The 26,313-nt window shown below is 41.2% G+C and overlaps 1 protein-coding gene and 1 pseudogene across 1 annotated transcript; one reads left to right on the top strand and one right to left on the bottom strand.

The window, feature by feature from the left end:
* LOC143438768 (small ribosomal subunit protein eS8-like) lies at nt 1-5,015 on the bottom strand (annotated as a pseudogene).
* A 2,875-nt stretch (nt 5,016-7,890) lies between these two features.
* Nucleotides 7,891-25,325, top strand: Rcn2 (reticulocalbin 2). The gene is made up of 7 exons (XM_076925709.1): nt 7,891-8,265; nt 8,634-8,739; nt 11,107-11,303; nt 18,567-18,680; nt 22,455-22,551; nt 23,761-23,903; nt 24,334-25,325. Exons 1-7 carry the CDS (start codon nt 8,008-8,010, stop codon nt 24,484-24,486), a joined length of 1,068 nt encoding a protein of 355 aa, XP_076781824.1. The 5' UTR covers nt 7,891-8,007; the 3' UTR covers nt 24,487-25,325.
* The last annotated feature ends 988 nt before the right edge of the window (nt 25,326-26,313 follow it).

Here is a 26,313-nt window from a genome sequence, read left to right as displayed (position 1 = left end):
TTATTTGCCTCTCTGGGCTTTGATCTTCTGCAGATAGAACTCCAGCTTCTTGCCTTCAAGCACATAGCCATCTGCTCTGCCATACTGGCCTGGTTTTGAGGCAATACAGGAGAGAAGTTTGCCTTGCTGGAACTATTCTTCCAGAAGACTACTGGTTTGGGCATTCTTTTTCCTTTAGTCACGTTACTTCTGAATTTTCTTTGATTGTTTTTTGTTTAAAATCTCTTCCTCCTCAGGAGTCAGCTTGGTCCCCTTCTTGCAGCCCAGGGCCAGTGCATAGTAGGACTCGTACCACTGCCCTACAGTGTGCTGTCAATAAGCACAATGCAGTTCTTCCCCAGGGTCTTGGTGTGGACAAGCTCATTATTGGATGCATTGAGGACAACATCAGTGATCCTCGTTTTGTGAGTACAACGCCCAGAGCACCAGGAAAAGTTCCCCACATCCAATCTCAGGGCACAATGCTTCTTACTGCGTGCTTGAACTCAGACTGTGTGTATACGGCCAGGGACAGTCTGAGTGTTGGCAGCAGGCTGTCCCAGCTCATACTTCTGCTTCTTGTGGTAGAGTTTTCTCTTACCACAGGGTCTTGCAGCGCTTGTGCCAGTTGTCCCGAGAGATGCCCTTCTCTTAGCGTTGTCTGGAAAGAGAGGCAGTGTTCTTTAGTACACAGAAGTTTAAGATTTTGCTGAAATCCAATTCGCCTACTACATTTCTTCAATTTTCTAGTTGTAATATCATATATCAAAAATTGCTGCCCAACTCGAGGTCACAAAGGTGTTTTGTCTGTGTTTTCTTTTTACAGTTTTATAATGTTGGCTATTGCATTGATGTCTTTGATCCATGTTGAATTAGTTCAAGTCTATGATATAAGGGAAGTATCCAAAGTCACTGGGGAGTGGAGTGATCCACGTGGATATCTAGCTCTCCCATTGAATGAGCTTGGTGTTGAAAAAAAGTCAAGAGCTGGAGAGAGGTTTCAGGAGTTAAGAGCATTTGCTGATGTTCTAAGGGACCTAAATTCACTTCCCAGAACCCATATCAAACAACTTATTTTTATTTTTTATTAATGATCTGGGGTTTTGCCTACATATATGTATGTCTGTATATCACTTACATGTCTGATGCCAATGGAGGCCGTACCAAGACATCAGATCCTCTAGAACTGGGGTTACAGACAGTGTGAGTCACCATGTGGATGCTGGGAATTGAACCCAGGTCCTTTGGTAGAACAGATGGCAGGAAGTAAAAAAAGCCTGAGTTAATGCAGTACTGAGCAAATGTTAGCTAGTGATACACAGATGAACAGATTTCATGTATTCTCCCTTACATGTGGAAACAATAAAAAGGAAAAATGAACTGACCTGAAAGTAGAAAAGCAATTGCTAGAGCTGAGAAAAGTGTGGAGATGGCGGTTGCTTTGTGAGCTTTCCTGGTGAGACATGACCAGACATCTGTACATTCCAGCCAGGGCACCAGGACAAATCAAAGAACAACTCCTTCTGAGTCCAGCTTGGTGACACAATTCATTTATTGGGGTTCCATGCAGGAGCATAGGTGACTAAAACTTCCACCCAGCATGGTGATGACTCACAGAACTCACAGCCTTGGGAACTCCCACCTAGCTGACAGGCAGCCCTCCAGTCTCCCCTCCTCCAGCAACTGCCACCATCATATCAGGGAGGGGCCTTGCAAGTCCCTCTGAGCTTCCTGAGTCTTAGGAGTCTCCTTGCTTCCTGGAAGGCAGGTTACTATTTGGAGGAGATGGTTACACAATAGTTTTTACAACAGTAGAATGTGGCTGGACTTGATTAATTCACAGTGTGTTAACATAAGAAAATATCATAATAGTCACATTAATTTGTGCAATAAGAAATAAAGGAAGGCTTGAACAACGGGATTCTGAGGTCCAGTCTCCTTGGTATAATTCACTTCTAGTCCCTCCACTTCCAGTTCTGAAGTTGCTCTCCTGTTAGGTGGAGAGCAGGTGAGAGTGTGTTCAGTCAGGACATGTGACACAGCTCTCAATGATGAGTAAACTCTGAGTAAAGACTGGAAGCCATAGTTTTGAAGCAATCTAACTCGTTCTGTGGAATTCTAAAATAGATAATATATTTATTTCTGGAGTTCAGACTCCAAAGACTAAGACCTAGCTCTGCCGCAGATCTAGCTCAGGATTAGCCTGGACAATTTAGCAAGACCGTCTCAAAATCAAAACAAAAACGGACTGGAGCTACAATTCACTGACTGAATGCTCTCCTGGCATGCATATGAGGCTCTCAGTTCAATCCCCAGGGCTGTGAAGCAAAACATAAACAAACAAACAAAAACAACCAGATAGATCTAGTTGAAGCAGTATTTGTGGTAAGAACTGAAAACTCACAACGGGGAGGAAGGAAGGTGAGGAAAAACACTTCTTGCTACAAAAAAAAGCCCAAGGATGAAAGGTGGACATTTCCCAGCCTGAGTAGGGAGGGAATCCTTTCCCCCCAGGTGACAAGCTATTGACTGTTAATGGCTGTTGGGGCTTAGCCGTCATTTTGCCTTGAGAAGTGTAAGGTAAACTGTATTGGTAAATGTCCAGGCCAGCTGGACAGTCAAGTAGGACCCTTAGACCCTGTGGAGAGGACTGAGATGCATAAGAAAATAAAAAGGCACAGCACGTCAAGAAGTCTGATTAAGCTGGCAAAATTTTTATTGTTCACACCGGTTATATACTCTGAAAACAGGATATGGGGAGGGGTAGGAAAGGAAAGAGGGGTTTGCAGGTGGAGGAAGCTAGCTGCAGCTGTGGGGTCTAAGTTATTCTCACAAAGCCTTTCCATTACCAGGGTTTCTAAAAACATCTATCTAGCAGGATGTTGTCTAAATCTAGAGATCAGGAGGAAGGGTAACTAAGGTGGGTTGCTATGAGGCCTTGTTTGAAGTTCTGAGAACTGACAAGTGAATCATGGAAGGTAAGCAGAAAGAAGAATAGTAGATAGGAGAGCCAAGGATGAGTGTTTGCCAAGAGTAAGACCTTGCCATGGCTTCCCACAGGTAAATTGCTCATGATGCATTAAAAAAAAAAAAAAAAAAAAAAAACCTCCACACACACAGAGTCAAGCAGCCCTAATTCAGCGCAGTGGGTTATTTTAAAAAAAGAAAACATGAAAGGAGGAGGTACTGTGGGGAAAAGAGGAGGTCCACAGGAATTGGGAAGGACATAATATTACACATGTATTAAATTCTCAAAGAATAAATAAGAATTGTTTTCAAAAGAAATGTGGACATTTACTGAGAACTTGCAGAGTGTTTCTAGACCTGTCAGGCCAGTCTGGTCCATATTCCTCTGCATCAATACTAGCCTCAGAGCATCCTGGTATTGTCCTCTGTAATCTGTTTTAGTATGAGGCATATCTGTCTGAAGTGACTTAATTGTCCCTCCCCTTAATTCCCTAAGCAACATTGTGTTACACAAGGCGGGACCTTTAGGGAGTATTGAGTCATGAGGCTCTGCCCTATGAATGCTATTGTGGACCTGTGAGGGCTCAGCATGCCAGACTCTCAGGGACTGTGCCATCTTGGAGGCAGAACAGTCCTCCCTGGATACTAATTCTGCTGGCATCTTAATCTGTTCTTCTTGCAGAACTAGAGGAAATACATTTCTGTCCTTTATAAATATAAAAAGTACTCCTGGCTCAGGTATTTTGCTATAGCATCACAAATGAAATACACACAGGCACACGCACACGGACATGCACACACACACACTATACATAACAAACTCTGGTCAGTTATATATCAAGTGTGACTAGTAATTACTAATGAGGATGAAATTTCTTGCTCAAGCTACATTGTATCCCTTTTTCTTTGTTCTCTTATTGTCGTCTTTAGCTAACTTTTACCTGCTTCTTTATCTTCTGTATTTTTCCTGCTAATGTGCTTAATTAACTAAGGCTTCAAGCACCTGTGTTTAAAAGCTGTAGGATAGACTCTTGAGGCGTAATGAAAGCACAGGGCTTAGGGGCGTAGCCTAGGGAGGGCGCTAGACAGCTTGAGCATAAGGCTAACAATTAAGACAACCACACACTGTATCTTCTTCCAAATTCCGTACTTTCTGAGCTATTTTTGGGTGTATAAGGTGCATGATTAATAATACCAGGTCTGCTGGGATGTGTAGACACCCTTTGGATACAGGGAACAAGTTGGGAAAGATACTCTGTCTAATAACTCCTGACTTTAGAGCCAAAAATGGACCGATGACAGGAACAGAGGGCCATAAATGTGAATTGCTGGAAATAGGGGAGGAAGCTATCACTACATTTAACTATTGAGACAGATCTGTGTTAGTGCCAGGCAATTGCTTTGAATTTCTCTGAAGCATTTCTAATGGGTTCTTGTGACTTTATGGGTCCACATACCCCTTTGGATACTCCTTCGAAATGAACCTGCTTTCCGAGTATCATATACACCTACCAATAGAGTATTTTCTGTCATCCTCTATGACCACCATAACCCTGGAGTTCTCACATCTCCTCTCCAAAGACTGACAAAAGACTTAACAACCAAGAAAATCCCCCTAATTGTGTGATCATTCAGTCTAAGTTGCTTGCCCATTCCACAAGCTCTCTCTGTTCCTTTGTTCTTTGTGTATTCCATCTGTGTAAAGTTGTAAACCTACTGAGTTTGTTGGCTTTTCTGCTTAGCTTGTTTATTGTGCCAAATCTCATTAATTCTGGTGGAAAGGCCCCTGTAAACACAAGAAGTGTACATGCCACATGTCCAGTACCCATTGTTTTGTTTTTAGAAACCACACTTTCTTGTAAAGCACAGCGTATCAAACTCAAGAAGTAAGAAATCCACAAATGTCTTTCCTGAATCGTACAGTTAACTCTAGTATCCATCTCTGAAACAATGCCAATAGAGCTGGACTCACTCATTCACAAAAGTGTAGAGAACTTGTCTTATTGGTAAGGCCTTTTAGAGAGATCACACAGTTTCTGACCTCGGGCTTCCCACAGCTTTGCAGTCATGTTGATGCTCACATTAAACTGCTAAATGCCATAGCAGCGGAACGTGTTAAACACAAAATAGAAGAAAACACCTAAGAGGTCAACAGTTTTGTTCCCAGGAAGCTGTGGGTCTCCTTTAGGAAACGTGTACAGGATCTGGAAGACAGAGATGTTCTAAAAGAGAAAAAGACAAAAGCTTGAACCTCCTGTGGTCCAGAAACCTCAGAAAGACTAGTAAATACTCTTCTCTAAGAGTAGTGCGTGCTGACAGATGGGCATTTACGTGGCAGAGCTAAAGAGTGAATGTTTGAGTTTGATTCCAAAGTCATCGGTGATATTTCTCTTTTCTACATTTTTTGAGATTATAATGTAAATTACATTTCTCCTTTCCCTTTCATCCTTTCAAACGCACTCATCTACTCTCCCTTGCTCTCTTTCCATTTCACTGGTCTCTATGTTCCTCTATGAACTTTCTACGACATCATCCAGTTTGCTAGCAAGGCAAAATGCTTTACATGTTTTATGATGTCATCCATAGAAAGTTCACGATCAGGGACCATCCGTCCATGATGAAAGAGGCCAGAACTATACATACTCCATCTAGCTTTAATCTCCTGACTAACGAGACTTCTCTGTGTTGCCCAGGCTATTCGAGAACTTGAGGGTTCCTCAGGTGAGTCTTCTTCCCCAGTCTCCATTACCTGAGACTTCAGGATATGTCTCCGGATGTAGATATTTTGGGATGAGAAAGACTCAGTGCCAGGCAGATTTCACAAGTGTATATACACCTCAAAAAAGAAAAAAAAGAAAAAAAAAAAAACTTGACTTTCCAGGAACGGTGACTCAGGCCTGCAGTCCCACCTCTTTAGAGGCTGAGATAAGAAAGAGACTTGCCATGAAGGCCAGCTCGCCTTACTATCTTAAGAAAGAAAGAAAGAAAGAAAAAAAGAAAGAAAGAAAGAAAGAAAGTCTCTAAGTTACATCCTTAATATTTGTGTACTTTATAATACATAAGTACATCCAAATAAAAAGTAAATAAAAGAATATTGAAAATTAATTTCTGTGTTTTCATGTTTTTTCATAGGCTACCTACTTGAAAAATATTTTTTCTCTAAAGAGAATTAATTACATGCAAATGACAAAAGCTTAGTTTGATGTCTCTTTTTACTGTATTGTTTCCAAAAAAATTCTCAAAAAACATGGATTTATGGTTCTAAGAGGGGTTGCCTACGATTTCTTCAGGAGTCTTTAAGTTTTTCTTCTGCCTGGATCCATCTGAAATGCCGCTGAAAGCAAAGCCTGAGAGTTTCCATCCGGAACTCCGCATAGGGTTTGAGAATGAGCAGGCTCCTGAGTCCTGCCCAGAGCCCTTTAGTGCACAAAGATCTCAAAGTAAGGTCCCCCAAGTTAACTTAGCCTCTTTCCTACATTTGAGGGAGAGAAAAAATAATAATAATACATAAAAGAATAGCTAAAAGAAAACAGAACCATATTTTCTAACGTTCATTTATACTGATACTTCATATTCATTTTAAATTCCATTAGTTCCCTGTGCCCCCACATCTGTCTGTTGAGTTCCTGAGTTTAAAAGGACCTCTCCAAAACTTTGTATCCCATCCCTCCTAATTGAATTCATCAGAAGCCTGTCAGAATTTACCGTTTGCTTGAGAATAATCTGTCCAAAAACTTTAAGTAAAATTATCTTATTTTTTAGACTACCTCAAAACCCAGAACTGAAATAAAACATAATATGACCCAAAAAATGAAGGTTTTATTCCTGTAATGAAGCTGAATCTGAAGTGTTAACTGTTATTTACACTCTGCTCTGGTATTTAAAACGCCGTTCTACACTGGTATTTATCTTTCTTCTAAAAACCTTTCAATGATGGTTTCTGGCCAAACATAAGATCCCAATCTGGCACAAGAAATTTCTGTAATTCATACACACAGAGTTAGTTTTCAGTTCAGAACAGGATTCCTGCCCCTAATCCAATGGCTGAGACAGAAAAGACAACTCCTTCTACTCCCCCCCCCCCCCCCGCTCCCCAAAAAAAGCCTTTTCTTCTTCTGAAAAGACCTCTAACAAAACAGTTCAAGTTACAACATACAACGTCTCTGGGTGGAGAAACTACATAGACCTGAAACAGGCATGAAAAAAAAAACACGTGTGCACACATCCATCCATAAAGCCACTTGATGAGCTATTTTTCTGTACAACTATCCTTTGTTTTTCCCCCCATGGGTGAAAACATGCATTTATCAAACACTTTACAATATGTACCAGTTACTATTCTAAAGGCATTACATTAATTCGCGCTTTGCAACTATTTAAAAGTCTCCAAAAAAAAAAAAAAAAAAAAAAACATAAAAGAAAAAACTATTCGTATTTTATAAAAGCGCAAAGAGGTTCTCAGAGGCCCAAATAATTTAACCAGGTCATATAAATTGAACATCAGATGCAAACATCTGGCAGCAATTCCTGATACCCTACTTCCTGCTGTGGGGAAATTAAGGCACACTGAAGCATCAGAAATGGATACTGCTGGTCTGTTCCTAGAGCAAAGATTTTTTTTTTTTTTTTTTTTGAGATACAATACAGTATTGTTTTGCACCAAAATCCCCAAGCTCTCTCTCCCACTGATGGAAGCCAGGACAAACGCTCGGAATGGCCAAGTAACTTCCCGCCAGGACTGAAAGGAAAAGGAAAAGTGCTGTTGAATTGGGGCCATATTCCCCAGGGTATGGCCGCAAAGGTGAAGGGGCCCACAGGGGTCTCGCGGGCCCAGCAGCTGGCTCGCCTGCGGTTTCTAGTAGGAGGCAACAGCAAGGTCCCGCCCCCAGGGCAGCACGGCCCAATCAGCAACAGGCAAAGCGCTCTGGACCCGCCCCCGCCCCCGCGGCCATATAAGGCAGGGCCTGGCGGGCCTCAGCAACGAAGTAGTCGCCAGACTTCAGGCTGGGATTGTGGAGGCCCGGCCGCTGCCACCGCCGCAGCCGACGCCCCGGCCCCCACATGCAGCGCCGCCCCTCTGTGGCCGCCCGTGAAGCAAGGCTGCCAAGCCCGGCCTCCGCCTGCCTCCCTCCTCGCGGCTTTCCGCGTCCTCGCTGGGCGGGCGCGATGCGGCTGGGCCCAAGGCTAGCTGCGGCGGGGCTGGGGCTGCTGCTGTTGCTGTCCGCCGCGGTGGCCGGCGCCAGCAAGGCGGAGGAGCTGCATTACCCGCAGGGCGAGCATCGGGCGGACTACGACCGCGAAGCCCTGCTGGGTGTCCAGGTGAGGATGCCAGGCTGGGCTCCGCATCGCCATGGGCTTTGTCCTGTGACAAAGCGGGACGACCAGGAGAGGCCTTAGCAAGAGCGGCCTGACAATGGGGTCCGGGCGGGGCTCCGCTTGCGCTCTCGGAGACCCTGAGGCCTGTAAAGCTGGTGGTTCAGTTGCAGTCCCAGAATTAGATTCTTTCTATTCCTGGATCGAGGGACAGGATCACTTAGAGTGGTTGTGGGGGCGTATTGAAGAGAAGTGTGGGTCACCCTGAAACCATTGGGGCAAATGAGGCATGTGGTAGCTCTATTTCCCTCCACCATTACGCCCCAACTGATTGTAATGCTCAATTCTCCTGTGTGTGGTTTCCCTCCCCAAAGGAAGACGTCGATGAGTATGTTAAACTTGGCCACGAAGAGCAGCAAAGACGATTGCAGTCGATCATAAGGAAAATTGACTCGGACTCTGATGGCTTTCTCACTGAACGTAAGGACTGCCTTGCACCAACACCAATGGAGAAAGCCCTTTGTAGGAGAGTAATGTACACTTTAAACCTGTTGTCTGTTGAATTCTTCTAGATTGCTAGTGTACCAACAAAGCTAAAAGTACTGTGATAGAGAAAATAGGTCTTGTGCCTGGAAGGTGGGCCATGAGTCAAATCAGTGCTTTCTCTAGTGGTATGTAAACATTACTGGCTGGGAGAGGGTAAGTTTGCCAGTCGTACCTTGAGACATCCTCTTCCTCACGTCACTTTTCTCATTGTCCATAGTACGGTTCATTTTAGAGACATTTGCCCAAACCCTTCTCAGCATGTCACATGATACGGTGCTCCTTTGGTATATAGAAATTTAAGATCTGCCTTTATTACTTTATGGTAACAGTGAGCGAATAGAAAACATCCTATTGCATGTGAATTATATTGCAACATTCAAACACGTTGGTGCTGATGGGGGCTTAGAACCAGCTTATCCACCTCTTCATAGGGATGGAGAAAGTCGAGTACAGGAGGGCAAACCTTAGTTTCAAATAAATGGCAAACCCAGGAGTGCAATCCAGCTCTTAGTCTTAATTCAATTCTTAATATCCCTCTTTCAAAACAAACAACAAAAGATTGCTCTTAGGTATGTTCTTAGGCAGAGATGGAATGTACAGAGTGGAAAAGAATGTTTTAAGTAAATTGCTAGCAATTTCCTCCTCCCGGTTTGATTCAAGCGAGTCTTGAATCTATCAGTATTCTATCTATACTATTCCGGGTTGATCTTTTGAAGGTTCAGAAATCTGTCGTTGTGACAACAAGCTGCTTGTGGTGTCTCTCCTGTAAATGTTGTTCAGCATCCAGATAATGACGTTCGGGAAGAGGGAAATTCAGTGTATACTGTCAATAAACAGTCACATAGGTGCCCTCGGGTTTGTTCCTGTTAAACCATGATGAAGCTCCTTTTACACATGGAGTGGATCTAGAAGACTTTAGTACTTGTTGGGACCTAGATGTGCTTAAATAGACTGACCTTCGTTTTATAGGGAAAGAGCTTGAAAGGTAGACTATGGTTTAGGGCCAGGCTGCAGTGTGAGTCTGTGCTGCTGGTCCCTGGTACATTCTGTTTCCTACTGTGCGCCACTAAGTCCTTTAAGAAGAAAGACTCCTGGGGCTTAAGGAAACACAAACCTCTGGAGCACCCTTAAGAGAACTTTACTGATTTGAGTTTTCAGGGCCAGGGCTGGAGTCTAAAGCTGGGCCCAAAGGCCCTGATGCAAACTTAAACCAAGGAGTGAAGACCAGCTTGGGCAATAGGGAGAGACCCGCTTTAAAAATAGACAAAGCACCATCCTTACAGCTCTGAAGCCAAAAGCAGGTGAGGATCTATAGACTCTTAGCTATGAAACCTTAGACCTTTCTGAACCTCAGTTTTATTAACTGAAATAATGAGGATTACAAGTTGGTTCAATGGACGGTTGCATAGTAAGTGTTAGGGTTTTGGAGTAGGGGTAGAAGTCATCCGGGTGTCTATGTACCTGAGCCCTTACAAGCCAGCAGAGAAGCAGCAGTCTGTAACCCTAGTGGTCCATTGCCCCTAAACCAAGTGCTGCATACTCATGCTCCTCTTGCCAATCAATATTCCTTGTAACCGCCTCACCTATCTTCTATAACACAGTGTAATGGCTGCCTCCATGAAGAAATCGTTAATCTGAAAATGGGCATTTGAAATGTTTTAACTTCCTCTCCGTGCCTTCAGGTACCAAGAAAATACTGGCAGTTATACAAGAAAGGCAGAAATGATCATTACTGCTTTGTTAAAATGTCGTCCACATGCTGTGATGCTTAAAGGAACTCTGCCAGAACAGCGCTTCTCTGCCTTCAGGGGCCTGACTACTGTTCACAGTTTAAACCATGTCTCCTAACACATCTTGATTAAGGTGTGATGGACCCAACTATAATCCATTCCAACATTGGAAGGCAGAGGCAGGAGGATTCTGAGTTTGAGGCCAGTCTTGTCTATGTAGTAAGTTCTAAGCCAATCCAGGTACATGGTAAGACCTTGTCTCAAAAAAAAAGCACATACTATGTGTGTGTGTAAAATATAATGTGCACATGCATATTTTTTAAACTCATAAGTTAAAGGAAAACTTAAAGCTTTTATAAATAATAAATTTTTTCTAAACATACAAAGATAAATAACCATTTAGTTCTCGATGCTTCTTAAGAGACATGATAATTCCAACGTCCTTTGACTACCATGCTCTCCCCACCTCCTTATTTTTATCAATACTCTTAGGCCAATTAAAAGAGTTAAAAAATCATCACTCAGATTGGAATTCTTGTGAATATTCTTGTGTTCTGGGAAATTCTCGTAGATGAACTCAGTCAGTGGATTCAGATGTCTTTTAAGCATTACGCTATGCAAGAAGCCAAACAGCAGTTTGTCGAATATGATAAGAACAACGATGGTACTGTGACATGGGATGAGTACAACATCCAGATGTATGACCGCGTGATTGACTTTGATGAGAACACTGCACTGGATGACACAGAGGAGGAGTCGTTTAGGCAGGTGGGTCCACTCTGCTCCTTTTGAGCACATCCTTCTCTTTATCCTCCTGTTTGAGGAAGCACAAGAGGGCCTGAGGTCCTAGACTGTTGCCTTGTCACTGGGCATCCACCAGTTCCACTCCAGTGGGGGTTTCGATGGTTTCCTTTTACCCACACATAGGACTCTTACCTGTAGACCTGTTATCCCTGCATCCGTTTCCCTGCTCACTAATTTGTCCACATTTCCAGAGTTGTTCCTTAAGTGCATCTTGATGATACTAATATATGTCTCAGGATTTTATTTTTAAAATAATTTAACAATCAGCTTAATATATTTACATTTTGGGGGTGGGATAATTCCATCCTTGAAAAATGAAATAAAAATTTAATTGTAGCAAGATAACTATAACATTTTTCATTATTTACTTTTGTTGTGTGTATTCCTATTTGGGCACTTTCGGAGGTCAGAGAACATCCTTCGGTGTCAGTCTTGCACCGTGTTTGAGACAGAGCCTCCCGTGTAAAGAGTGCTCTGATTACAGGCATGTCCTACTTTGCATGAGAGTCAGGAAACTACACCCAGGTCCTCACACGTGTGAGCAAGCCCTTTGCCCACTGAGCTGTCACCTCTTACATTTACCATTTTACGTTTTTGGGGGGGGGGGGTTGTTTTGTTTTGTTTTGTTTTTTTACGGTATTAGACATTGAACTTTGTGCATGGTAGACAAGCACTTCACTATGAGCTGTTTCCCAACCCACTTGAACCATTTGAAAGAGTTTTCAGGAGTGGTATGTTCATCTTTTTGTTCAACCAGTTGATCAAACTGTATTTTGTAAAACTGGATTCTGTACCCTTTGTACCCATTAAACAATAACTCCCCGTTCCACCACCCACCATCCCACCATTTATAAATTCGCCTATTCCACGTACTTCATGTAAGGAAAATCAGGTTTGGCTTTTTTATGACTACTTTATTTCACTTAACATAATGTCTTCAGAGTTAATCTGTGTGTTAGCATATGTCAAAATTCTCTGTCCAGAAAGGACATAATGTAAAAAGACCAGATATCTGCCAGGCAGTGATGGTACAAGCCTTTAATCCTAGCACTTGGGAGGCAGAGCCAGCTCGATCTCTGAGTTCGAGGCCAGCCTGGTCAACAGAATGAGTTCCAGGACAGCCAGAGCTACACAGAGAAAGCTTGTGTAGAAAAACCACAACAACCCAGATATTCTTGTGGGTGGGTGGGTGGGGGCGTGTGTCTCTCTGCCATATAGTGTTCATCTTCTTGGATTCTTTATTATTCTTTTAACTTTTCATACACTTATACAGTGTGTTTTGACTGTCCACCTATCCTTACCTCTTCCCAACTTCATGCCCTGTTTTTTTTCTTTTTAATCCTGTAGTAAGTGTGGGATACAAGTCTCTCTTTTAGATGTTGCTTTTAATTATCTTGGGTACATTCCCAGGAGTGAGATTATTGGATCGCCTCTGTTGTTCATTTTTTGAATTACTGCTACAGTATTTACAATTACAGAATTCATAATGACTCATTTCTGAAGATCCAGTATACCGTATGTCGAGTGTTGAATTTTAATTTTGTTTAAGCAAATATGCAGCTTAAACAGAAATGAGAACTTTTTTATGTTTGTTTTCAGGGCATGTTTTTTGTGTAGCCCTGGCTGTCCTAGAACTTACTCTATAGACCAGGCTGACCTCAAACTCAGAGATCCACCTGCCTCTGTCTCCCAAGTGCTGGGATTAAATTCGTGCACTGCCAGGTGAGAAGAGTTATTGAGTTTTCAGGAAGAACTTTTCAAGACATCTAGGAAGTCTGTTAAACCAAAAGCATATCAATATAAATGACTGTATGCTTGAGAAATTAATATTTCAAAAACACTTTAAAGGATTTTTTAACATAAAAAAGAATGAAAATAAAAACAAATGTCTTGTTGTAAATTATGTGTCCCAGAACTTGTTGAGGTACTTGGAAATCATTTGAGCCTTTCTGCTTCATTTGCATGTGTGCCTCTTAATTTTTATAATGGTCATCATTTATTGTTATATATAGTATTTATTTTAGAATTGCACTGGCTGGGTGAACTATACTAACTATTACTAACTATTACTAACTATTACTAACTCCAGCTTCGTATCTGTCTGCTAATGATTTGGTTTTTTGAGACAGTCTCACTTTGTAGCTTTGGCTGCTCCAGAACTCCCCAGGTAGACTACTCATCCTCAAACTCACAGAGATCCACCTCCCTTTGCCTTTGAGCACTGGGATTAAAGTTGTGTACCAGCACTCCTGACCTATAATTACTCTTAACCTGTCCATATGTCACCCGTGTGTAGGTTAAGGTTTCTAACCTACAAGCCAGTCTGTCTGACTTCACACTGAGTCCAACCACTTAACAGTTGCTAAACCTCCCTGGCCTCAGTCTTCTCATCCCTAAGGGGTAGAGTCCCCACTGAGGATAACAGTGGTGTGGGAAAACAATGTACAGTAATGGTTGGAATGCTGTGTAGTTTGTTTCTAGTTGAAAGAATATTATAAAAGAAGCAGTACTTTGGAGGTGGAAGCAAGAATATCTCCAGTTTGAAGCATGACTGTCTTGGGCCAGTGAGACGGCTCAGTGGGTAATGATGCTTGCTGCCAAGACTTAGGGCCTGAGTCTAATCTCCAGGACCCACCTGGTAGATGAAGAGAACTGACTGTCACAGTTGTTTTCTGACCTCCAAACATGTGCTTTGATGCCCCCTCCCAAATACATAAATGAATAGTGTTTTTAAAAATGTAATAAAGAATTAAGAGGTGGGTTAGTTGTTAAGACAACTGGCTGCTCTTTCAGAGTACACAAGTTCAATTCCCAGCACACATATGGTGGCTTACAGCCTTCTATAACTCCAGTGCCAGGACTATGATGTCCTTTTTTGGCCTCTGTGGACATCAGGCATATATGTAGTACACTGACATACATGCAAACAAAACACCCATATACATATGGTTTGTTTTTAATTTAATGGGGAAAAAAACGACCCTGTCTCACAAACAGAAGAAACATGTACACGTCACAGAAGTTTATATTTAGTAAAAGTGTTTAAGCATTTGTTTACTACATCAGCTTTAAATTAGTTAGGATTTAATTTGTAGGAAGAAGGTAAACCTTTTGCTTGGCTTTTCCTTATTTGAATTTTTATTTTCCAGCAGCCTACAAGGTCAGTTTTGATCCTGGATAGTGCTCAGGAGAAGACAAGTGATCATGAGACTCGTGAGCACTCTCCTCAGCACCACTGGAGTTCTGGGGCTTTGCTAAAACCATGACATGCTACTGTCTTTCCTGTCAGGGAAGGACAGAGACCTTAAATGCAATACTTTAAAATTACTAGTTAGGGTATAATTTCTTGCCTGTTTCTTACCTTCATTCCTCTCTAACGTCTTTTTTACCATTCCAAAGAATTACTTTTCCACTAAAATGTCTATGTCCATGCCCACAAGCACCTGCATACTTGAACACACACAGAAGGTATATATGTTTCTGTATTCTTGGGAAGGAATTTTATACAAGACGTGATGGTGTTGACATCAAAGTCTTTGTTTTAAAGGCTTTACTACACATTTATGAAAATACAGATAGTGCTTTTTAAAGATGCCTTGTTTCAGTGCTATTCTCCTCAAGTGCTCAGCACATGTTGCTCTAAGACTGTCCTTCAAGAGTGAGCTCAGAAGTTAAGAGCTTTTGCTGCTCTTTCAGAGGATCTGGCATGGGCTCCCAGCATCCACAAAGCTTTGTAACTCCAGTTCCAAGGAATTGGGTGACCCTCTCTGGCCTCTGAGGGCTCCAGCCCTAATGCATATACACATAAACTCATGAATATGAGTTCACACACACACACACACGCATACATAAAAATAAACATGTTAATAAATACAAGATGTTTAAAGAATTCATTAAATGAATCTAAGTGTCCAAACGGAAATGATATAGCCCCAAAGCAAACACTTACCAATAGGAATCCTATTGGCTATTATTTAACTAGGACCATCGCTATCTTTTTGCTGTTCTAGTCATTTTTTAAAAGAATTTGATGACTTACAACTTTCAAAAATTGGTGTGGAATATAAAGAAAACCCCAGAGAAAATGTGCGTTATTCTCCAGAGTATAAAGAGTCTGGGTGTGATGGTGTCTGAGTTTAATCCCAGCACTCAGGAAGTAGAGGCAGACAGATTCCTGTGAGTTCCAGGCAGCCAAGGCTACACAGTGAGAACCTACCTCAACAAATAAACTATAAAAGATGAGGAACGAGTTACAAACTGAAAATCAGACAAGAATAAAGTAGCCATAAAAAGCAGTAATCTATGCAAAACAAAGTTCTCTGTATTGAAATCTAGTGGAAAACTAAAATCAAATTGTGCCTAACTCTTGGTTTTGATGAGTTGACATTAAAGAATACACCATTTAAGGTAATTACCTCTTTACTCTGCAGTATCTGAAAATGTTTTTCTGAGTAGCATGAAGAACACAAATTAGTCATTTAAGCAGAGTAATTGAAGATTGGGAAGCTGCCTGGCAAAGTTCAGAATTTTAACTTTCAATTACTGAATACATGTATAAGCAACATTTATTTATATAAGATAGTCATTGCATGCTTATTGTTAAGACCTAGAATTTCACCCTAGGATCATAAATTATATAGTTTCTCATGTAAAATAACATTTGTTTGCCCAAAGTATTGTAGTTTTGTTCTTTATAAATTTCTGTATAAAAAGAAATGATTAATATGGTTTTCTTATTACTGTATTTTGACCTCAAGTACGGTGGTTCTTAACCTTCCTAATGCTGTGACCCTTTAATATAGTTTCTCATATTATAGTAACTCCAACCATAAAATTATTTTGTTGCTACTTCATAACTATAATTTTTCCACTGTTATGAACTATAATGTAAATGTCTGGTATGCGACCCCTGTGAAAGGGTCATTCAGACCCAGAGGGGTTTCTGCCCACAGATTGAGAACCACTGCTTTAGTATACTATAAGAAATTTATAAAAAGAAAATAAAAAGGTTGAATTTGTGAAACTTTCATTATTTTTTTTTAAATTTACAATTCAAAATATATATTGAGTCATTTACTATGAGGCACTGTTTTGATAGACTTAAGGGTTTTCTAATGTTTTATTTTTGGGTGTTTTGCTTGCATGTATGTCTGTGTGCCATGTGCATGCCTGGTGTCCTCAGAGGTCAGAAGAGGACATCAGATTCCCTGGAACTGAAATTACAGAAAGTTGTGAGCTGTCCTACCAGTGCTGGGAATCAAACCTCGGTTCTCTAAGAACAGCCAGTGCTGGAGCTGTCTCTCCAGCCTCAAGAGACATAATCTTAAACTATAGCCCTGGCTGCCCTCAAACTTGTGATCCTCTTGCCTCAGTTTCCCAAAGGCTGGGATTACAAGTGTGTGGCACCATGCTTAGCAGTATGCACTGTTATTTAGTTACAATCAAATGGCCATGAGATGCGACCCTCCCCCTCACTGTTTTTCTGCTTCCTGTGCTTTCTCCTTCCCTACCTCTTTCAGCTTGTTGAAAGAGAGCTTTTCTTTCCATAGGCAAATTTGGCCAAAGTTAGCTCACTCTGCTAAAACTTTTTTTTTTTTTCTCCAAATCGAAGGGTTCTTTCATAAGGAAGTCTAAACAGATGATGTTTTAAACAGTGACTTATTCAAAAGACTTGGTTGATTCTACACAGGACCTCAAATTCTTGTTTATCTACTTCTCCCCATGTTAAACCTGACTGTTAAATGTAAATTATTTGATCTAAAATATTTAAAGTTATGAAACATAAATGCAGCTATCAGAATCAGTTTTTCAAACTGTTATAATTGAGAGAATATGGCTGACTTGTGGAGTCTAGATGTTTGAACACCAAATTCTATAAGGGACACATGAGTCTCTCCACTGGGTGTCAGTAAAATACCTACTGTTGAGGTAAATGACTGCTCACTAAGCTATTTTGAAAAAAATTAACAATGATGGAACACTTACACTGAAAATGGCTAAAAAAAAAAAAAAATTTGTTTTAAAAGATGAAGTTTTACTATATGCAAGTTCTTTGGTGCAGAAGGCTATTCCCAGAAATTAAAAATTGAAAGTATGTGGGTTAGTTAGCAATGTCACACTGATGGCATTGAAAGCTGGTGGTCACAGAATCATCCTAAAGTGCTCTTAGGCTGAACAGTTTCTGTATGTGAACACACTTTTAAAAGGAAAACAAAAAATGTTTATTTAACTTGCAGAACAAATAATTAGCAGTGTGAAGAGCCCCACATACGGCGTCAGGGATGAATTTCTCAAAATAAGGGACCATTTTGCTGAAACACGTTAACATATTTTTGTGTGTGTGTTCGTGTTTTTGTTTCTTGGTTTTGGTTTTTTTGTTTGCTTTTTGAAACAGGGTCTTAATGGTACATAGCCCTGCCTAGCCTGGATCTCAGGGGCTGGCATTGAATCCATAGAGATCCACGTGCCTCAGCCTCCCAAATGATGTTAACATATTTTTGAAAAATCATTTAGAGGACAAGAATCAATTTAAAAAAAAAAAAAAAAAAAACTCTACCAAGATATAAGTGGTGGTCTTATGTTTATTGTTTTGGAAGCATTTCAAAATTGCTGGGCTGAATTAAATATCTGGCTTTTATTAAACCATGTCATCTCAGGTATTGTTAACAGTCTAGGACTCTATTGTTTTAGGATTGGTTGGTTGGTTGGTTGGTTGGTTGGCTTGTTTGTTTTGAGACAGGATCTGCCTTTTTAGCACAGACTGGCCTCAGAGTCATAATCCTTCTGCCTCGGTATCTGGAGTGCTAAGATTCCGGGTGTGTGCCACCGCCCCTGGCTAACACTTACACTCTATTCAGTACACTTCAGGGTTACTATTTGGGTTACATGGTAACAGCTATCATACAAGCCTCTTAGAGATTTTTGTTCCAGTTTATTGAAGAAGCCAAAGTGGTCAAGCAGTTACCCTGCATGCATAGTTAGTGTCTTACTCAAACCAAGGTCAGCATCTACCTGACTGTGATGTGTCTGTCTCTGTGTTGCCTTATGTGAATGCTTGTGATCAGCCCCTCCTACTTTCAGAAGGCTACTGTAAAGATAAATATACATATATTATAATAATGTATAAATCCCGTGTCATGTTTACTTATCAAAGTGTCTTTTAATGCTGACTTGTTACTGAAATCCTTAAATAAATTTGTCCTTTTTTTTTTTTTTTTTTTTTTTTAGCTTCATCTAAAGGATAAGAAGCGATTTGAAAAAGCTAACCAGGATTCTGGTCCTGGTCTGAGTCTTGAAGAGTTTATTGCATTTGAGCACCCTGAAGAAGTTGATTATATGACGGTAAGGACCAAGCTTAACAGAATTATTGAGTTGTTGACGCCCGTGCTCTGCCTCAACGCTTTGGCTGGCCTCAACACTTTTGTTGAGCTAAGTGCTCTGGTCAAGAGAGATGTGGGGCTCTTGGGGCAAGAAACTCGAAGAATGAAGACAAGACAGGGTGTGATCAAGTCTCTTCTCTATTTTCTCAAGTCTCTCCTTTTGAAGGGAATTCTGAGGTATTTATATACACAAGCAAGAGAACACAGGTGAAAACACTTTACCACGTGCACCATACAGCTGAGGTCACTAAACAGCAAAACAAGCTATGTGGGATAAACAATATATTTATCAGAGTGTGCTTCAGCTGTTATAGGCTTTTGACAACCAAGTCTTTCATCAGGGTATATGGTTCCAGATGGCTGCAAAGTTGATCTAGCCGCTTTCTACTAAAGTCGGCTCCCAACATTGAGTAACTAAAACCCATGTGCCAAGTTGTTAAAAATGAGTTGTAAAACAACAGAATATGGAGACTTCAGATTCAAAATGTTCCAATACCCTCTCCACATAAGATAGAAGAGGTAAGAGAGGCTTCTGGTGATGGCCAGATGGTGGGAGGGTGTTCTGAGCCCCTTCTGAGACCCCTCGCCCACAAGAGAGACACGGGAGGCAGTGTTCGGGTAGTTACTACAGCGAGGTTTTATTCTTGTATCAGCTGAAGCGAAAGACACCAAGCCCGGGAAAGGCACTGCTATATGTACCCTAGAGTGGCGTGTTCACTTCTGATTGGCTGTTCACTCATCACCCCATATTACGCCCCGGGATGGGCAGTGACTTTGGCGCTCTTTTGCCTTTTGCACCTGCGCAGTCAGTTGTTTACTTGTGGGAGCACAGGATGCCCGCGCCATCTTGTAATGGCGAATGTTGTCACGCTCACTGCGGCTCCTAACAGGAGGGAGGAAGAAAGGATGTTGCTTTTCATCTGTGTGTACATGCTGCGGTCTTTCTGTGGCTACCTCCTCTGTTAGAACCATCAAGGCCTTTCATCCCTTTGTAGTTTTCAGACAGACCTTGTTTTAGGTTTTCGGTGCTGGGTCATCCGAGCTCTCGTGTGCTTTACAGCCTCACTTACAAGAACTTTTGGTCTGGAAGAGTGGATTGCATTTTGATTGGTTTTCATTGGGTGGCAGTGGCACTGCCGTACTTTTGCAACATTACATATAGTAAGTGTTCTCATCCCCTGAGAACCTAAGGAACTACTCTGGGAATGCCATTCGGAAGCCTCCTGCACAAGGCTGCAGGCCCCAGCACCACAAATGAGTGATGGATCAGCTCTTTGACCCTGGACAGTTGGAGTCTGGTTTAATAGTTCTAACACTTCTTGAGAAGCCTTGCTTCACATAAGAAAACTTTAATGACAGTACATGTATACTGAGGTCTGCTGTATGGCATAAACCTCCAGCTGTGTGGTTTATTTCCTGAGTGGTTTATGGAGGGAGGTGTAGCTTTTTGTTGAGTAGGTAATGACCAGAATCTGCTGTCTTGAATAACAAGCAGGCACATCTTTCTCCATAGCTCAGCTGCAAGACTGTGCCATTAGTGCCACTTTGCTTGTCATTGTGAAGTTTCTAATTTCTCACTTGGCACAAAGGACATGACCTAGTTTAAGACCAGTGCAAGGTGTAATTTAAATGCCAAAGCTAAGCTGGGCCAAGCTAATTGAGTTCTAGAAAAGCAGGCAGAGGGTACTGGACCTTGACTTCTTAGAGAACAAGGAACAGTTGACTGGAGATGGGGAGAGCTGGGGAGAGCAATTAAGTAACAGGCATTATGTAATAGGGGCCTGGCGGGGGAGGGGATAGATTTCATCAATGCTTTGAAGACCTTGTAATAGCAGTGGCAAGAATGTTGGTTTGCAAGTATTAAGGGAGAGCAAGGGCCCTGAAGTTTTCAGCTTGTGTAAAAGTGACAAAAGCCATAGCTTTGACACAGTGGGATGCAGCAGACGGAGTCCTCCTTGATTGTGCAGTCTGTGCTGTGGTGGAGCTGTTGGCAGCTCGTGAGACGTGATCACAGTGTGATCTCTCTGACAGAAGCGTCACTGACTCCTGCTTACTTACCTTTTTTTCTCCCCATCTTAAGGGTATGTTGGATATAGGAAAAGGCAGGATATAGTACCAGTTACATGGTTTTTTTATCATGGATTCAAGTTAGAATTTAGTTTGAAAGGTTTGTTCTGTCTGTGATAGTGGGAATTGAACATAGGCTTTTGTGTCTGTTACTCACCTGGTCCTTATAAATTGTGTCAGTTAGCCTTGACCTGATTGTGTAGTATGGACAGGCCTTGAGCTTTCAATCCCCCTGCCACAGACTCCCAAGTTGCTGTGATTGCAGGCCTGCTCTACCAGGCCTAGCTTTGAAATATTTTCATTCATGTAGTTCTAAAAATTCTTTTAAAGTCTGGCAACATTATTAAAATAAATCTGTTGTTCCCCAAGTATATTGCTTGAATTTGGGAATTATCATTTTAATCAGTGATCCTTAACTTTTGTTTGATTACACACTCCTTTCTCCTTTAAAAATATGATTTATAATTTAAAAAAAAGAATGTGTTTTATAAATGAATAAACTGTAGCACTATTCCAGAAGAAATGTATGTAGACCCACCACCCAAAATATTAGCTTTATGAGATTCTCATATGCTTTCTCTAAAACTAATCCCTGGATCCCTAGCTAGCCTTTTCTCTATGCAAAATCTGTACAACTGGATTTTTAAAAGCACAGCAATGTGTGTTTCAGTTTTGCTTCATACAGCTATAGGTAAAGCCCTTGAATTTGTCTAGACTGGAGATTTGGGTCTATATTTTCATTACAGTTCAGATTCTAAAGTTTGGATTGAGAGGCTTAGGTAGCAGCGGGCAGTGACTGAAGACATGAGAGACTAGACAGGGCAGTGACTGAAGACATGAGAGACTAGACAGGGCAGTGACTGAAGACATGAGAGACTAGACAGGGCAGTGACTAAAAGGAAAGCAAAGCTCTGGGGGTGAGCCCATCTCAGAAGATACGGGAGATGGACCCAAGCTGCTGTTTCCACCCTGTGTGCCAAGGAGTTTAAGGTCATGCTCTCTGAGAGCCTCTACTGGATTGCAGGGCTGATGGAGGTAAGGGATGGGGGTAGTCAGAAGTGGCATTCTTTTTTCTATATACATCTTTAATAAAAATAAATTACTTTCCTCTCCCCCTTTCTCCCTCCCAACTTCCCTCCCTCCAACTTCCAGGCTCCCCATCACTCAAACGGAAGCTGCTTTCTTTGATGAGTTATTGTCACATATGTATATGTACGCATAAGTATGTAGGTACAACCTGCTGAGTGCGTGCGCGCGGGGTGGGGGGGTCCTTAGGGCTGACACTCTGTATTGGACAGTCGGTTAGGGTGCTCATCCCTGAATTGCAGGCCTTAGTTTCCTGCAGTTCTTTGTCTAGCAGGAGACCCTGTGAAACTTTCAGAGATGGCATTCCTGAGAGGGAAGACAATGTACCGAGAGCAGAAGCATCTGCTTAGTGATGAGGGTGTTTATGGGAGTGAAATAGAACTCTTCACAACACAGAAGAACAAAGATGTAACATTTAAAATTACTCCGTACTTGGGGTTAGTTCTTACTTCTGATTTCTAGAATTTAAAAATTGTTTCCTGTAAGTATGAGCAACCAGAATAATTGTTTGTGAAAATTTTCTGCAGTGGAATTACAGTGTTTGTGACAAGTATGTTTTTTTCTTTGAATGAATGTGTAATAGGAGTTCGTCATCCAAGAGGCTTTGGAAGAACATGATAAAAATGGTGATGGGTTCGTCAGTTTGGAAGAATTCCTTGGTGATTACAGGAGGGATCCAAGTGAGTTGCCTGAGGGGATGGAGGGAGAATGGGTGGGATTACAGGAGGGGCTGAGCCTGTGGAGGACTGTATGACAAGAGGAGCCAAGAGGAGCCGGCTCGACACACAGCCCATCTGACACGCTACCTTGCTTGTGGCTACTCCATGAATACTTTGAAACATCTTCTTTCCTTTTCTAGCAAATACAATGCCATTGTCAGTTCAAAGAGAAAAAAAGAAGGTTGTTTTTTTAAACAAACTCCTGTGCTGTTGCATGTAGGTTTTGAGAAGGGACATAAAATACATATATACTATATATTATTGTGTGGGTGTGTGTGTATTTTAGTAGTATAGACTAGATGAAGTAAGTTTGACCGTAAAGAGAATGCCCTTTCTCTAAGCTATTGTCCTATACCACAGTTGGTGTTTACACATTTTTTAAAATGCAGTTTTAAAGTTGTTTTCCTGGTTTGTTATTGGCACTGCAGTACAGGACCATGTAAGATAGTCACATGGTACTGCCCTGAACTGGGCACGTGTCTGGTTTCAGAGTGCTGCCTAGTGCATTGGAGACCCTGGGTTTCAGCATTAGTACTGCACAGACCAGACGTGGAGGCACATACTGTAACCCTCGCACCTAGTTTATGAAGGCAGGAGATTCAGAACCTCAGCTACATAGGGAGTTTGAGACTAGTCTGAACTCAGACCCTGTGTCAAAAAAAATTTTTTTTTAATTAAAAATAAATATTACTGAGGCTGGAGAGATAGTTCAGCAGTTAAGAGCACTGACTCCCCTTCCGAGGACCTGAGTTCAATTCCCAGCAACCACATAGTGGCTCACAACCATCTGTAATCTGATGCCCTCTTCTGGTGTGTCTGAAGACAGCTACAGTGTACTCACATACATTAAATAAATAAATAAATAAATAGAATATTACCACTTAAAAATTAGGAAAACTAGAAATTGGGATATGTGGCAACACTTAATAAAAGCACTGCTTAACTATGCAACAGTTTTAAAACTGTGTTCTTTTAGCTGACATCTCACTTTTGGAAATCTTTACATATCTGTCCTTATTCCGGGACTGTTCTGTTAAGTAGTTCTGTTTCTTGGGTTTCCTTTTATAGTAAACTTTAAATTTGTTTCCTTTATTTTAGAGATATATGAAACTTGTTACTGATGTCATGCGATATTATATATTTGTATTTGCTTTTGCTTTTCTTCTTAAGCTGCAAATGAAGACCCAGAATGGATACTTGTTGAAAAGGACAGATTCGTGAATGATTATGACAAAGATAACGATGGCCGGCTTGATCCCCAAGAGCTGTTGTCGTGGGTAGTGCCCAATAACCAGGGCATTGCACAAGAGGAAGTAAGTATCAGAATTCCCAGTGCACACTTTGTGTAACTGATAGGAAAGGGAGCTGGAACCTGGATCCAAAGAAAGAAGAAATAGAATTAATTAAGATGAATACATTATTTTGTTTTGAATTAAATGATAAAACTCTCTCATATTATCCCCCCAGGGAGACACAGTCCATAGGATGACAGCTGTGTCATACCTTTAGAGGTTCAAGTGGATTATCCCATGCTAACCCTGTATTGATCCTATGTAGAGATGCAGAGCCCAGTATAGATTAAGTAAGAGAGTAATGAGAGAAGCGGTAGACAGACACGGTGCATGTGTAATGGTACAACACAAGGATCCATTACTGAGCTCCTGGTGTACCTAGATCTCACTAAAGTGAGCTTCCCTTACAAAGACTGGTTCTGGATGCCTTGTGGTTTGGTTTGTTTTAAAGGCTCTTCATCTGATTGATGAGATGGATCTGAATAGTGACAAAAAGCTCTCTGAAGAAGAGATTCTGGAAAACCAAGACTTGTTTCTTACCAGCGAAGCCACAGATTATGGCAGGCAGCTCCACGACCATTATTTCTACCACGATGAGCTTTAACCGAGCTGCCCAGCAGGGCGGGGCCTTTTGTAGTTTGTACCAGCTTTACTTTTATGATAAAATATGGATGTTGTATTTTACACTCTTAAGTCTTACCACATCAGATGATCTAAATACAAATTATAACTTTTGGCCTTTTAGAAGAAAAACAAAACAAGAACTTGTCATTTATTTCAAGACATATTGAAGGGGTAAAGCATTAATATTGTGCCATATGATCACAGTCTTTCCTAAGAACTCCATCTATGTAGTGCTGTGTTGTGGGATGTTTGAGCTCTGCTTCCATACTTGAAGACATGGAGGACTTAGACAGTCTAAACGGTAGTATTTAAGTAGCGTGTAATGAAGCTGTCAGTTTTCGTTCTTGTACTAGTAGACTTACTTTTGAAACTGACAAAGGACACTGTGTTTAGGTTTAGTGTTATATCTTAAAACCTTTAGCGGAACCTTCAGAAGGACTTACACCTCACATAGATGTTGAGAAGTTCTACTTAATTTTAAAATGGTTTCTAAAAAGGGTTTTGTCGTATGAAATAGAACTTTATATTTTTGCATATGTATAGATAGTAATTATATTTAATGTATAACTATAGCATTATGGTGAGTGGAAATTGACGTTGTCCAGAACTCTTCACTTTTGATTGATTAAAAATAAACTGTCTTTTTATATGTTTGGATTTTTTTAATTTTTCCAGATAAATCTTAATTCAGCATGGGTTTTGTTGTAGTTTAAACATTATTCATTCCTTTATTAGGTAGTGAATGTTCTCGAGATTGTTAATTATTCTTGGTACATAGTCTTATTTGCCTTTTTTTAAATAAAAATAATTATGCTATAATTGAATGTGCACCTGAGACATTTTCAATTGCTTTTATGTTGAGTGTGACTTTGCATTTTTTAAAAAAATTTTTTATTTCAAGGTTTTTCGAGACGGGGTTTCTCTGCGTATGTAGCCTTGGCTGTCCTGGATCTCACTCTGTAAACCAGGCTGGCCTCGAACTCAGAAATCCACCTGCCTCTGCTTCCCAAGTGCTGGGATTAAAGGCACCACCACCGCCCAGCGTGACTTTGCATTTTGGTGCTAAAGAAAAAAAAATCATGTTTTTGTTTTGTTTGAAATGCTAGGAGTCAACCTGAGAGCCTCTGGCATTCTAGAGAAGCACTCTGCCTCTGAGTTGTAACCCTCTAGCCCAGAGATAGTCTTAAGCATTACGGAGGCTGAGCACGTATCCACACCAGCCGATTGGATTTGATCAGTTCAAGGATCAGCATCCTTTGGTAGAGTGGAGGAAGGTAGGCGAGAAATTAACCTTTCTGAGCTTGTGACTTAGAGATGGTTTTTTCTTTGCCTTGCATTCCTTTTATTTATGGGTGAAAAGTCAGTTGAGAATTCGTTGATTACTTTTCAGGTTACCATTCAGCTGACACACCGTGTAGCTCACCAAGCCCTTGTGAGTATTTGAGAAGACACCCCCACACACAACCCCCAGCTCTTTTCTAACAGAGTTGACTACCTGCTCCTGCCCTTCCTTTGCTGATGTCAGATGCAGGTGCAAACTGTAAAGTCAGCCTAGCTGTCCTGCCCTGGTTTGAGGATAGCTGTCTTCTCTAGTAGCTGAGGTTTTTCACTTACCCCACAGCATCACGTAGCTCTAGCAGTGTCAGAACTGAGTTACTGTCACCACCCATCCGTCACTGCACAGCCTTGCTGACACTGTTAAGATAGCTGCTTTGGCTATCAGGATGTTAACTGATTTCTTTAGTAGATTCTCTAAAGCCCACGTCACAGACATTAGCCTATCATGTACAGATTTAACTTTAGTCCT

This window comes from Arvicanthis niloticus, chromosome 26 (assembly GCF_011762505.2).
Source record: "Arvicanthis niloticus isolate mArvNil1 chromosome 26, mArvNil1.pat.X, whole genome shotgun sequence".
Lineage (NCBI taxonomy): Eukaryota > Metazoa > Chordata > Mammalia > Rodentia > Muridae > Arvicanthis > Arvicanthis niloticus.
This window is presented reverse-complemented; position numbering and strand designations above follow the sequence as displayed.

Coding starts and splice junctions, on each gene's coding strand:
- Rcn2 (XM_076925709.1), top strand. CDS start 8,008: ATGCAGCGCCGCCCCTCTGTGGCCGCCCGTGAAGCAAGGCTGCCAAGC. Junction 8,266..8,633: donor AAGCCCTGCTGGGTGTCCAG/GTGAGGATGCCA, acceptor CCCTCCCCAAAG/GAAGACGTCGATGAGTATGT. Junction 22,552..23,760: donor TGATTACAGGAGGGATCCAA/GTGAGTTGCCTG, acceptor TTTCTTCTTAAG/CTGCAAATGAAGACCCAGAA.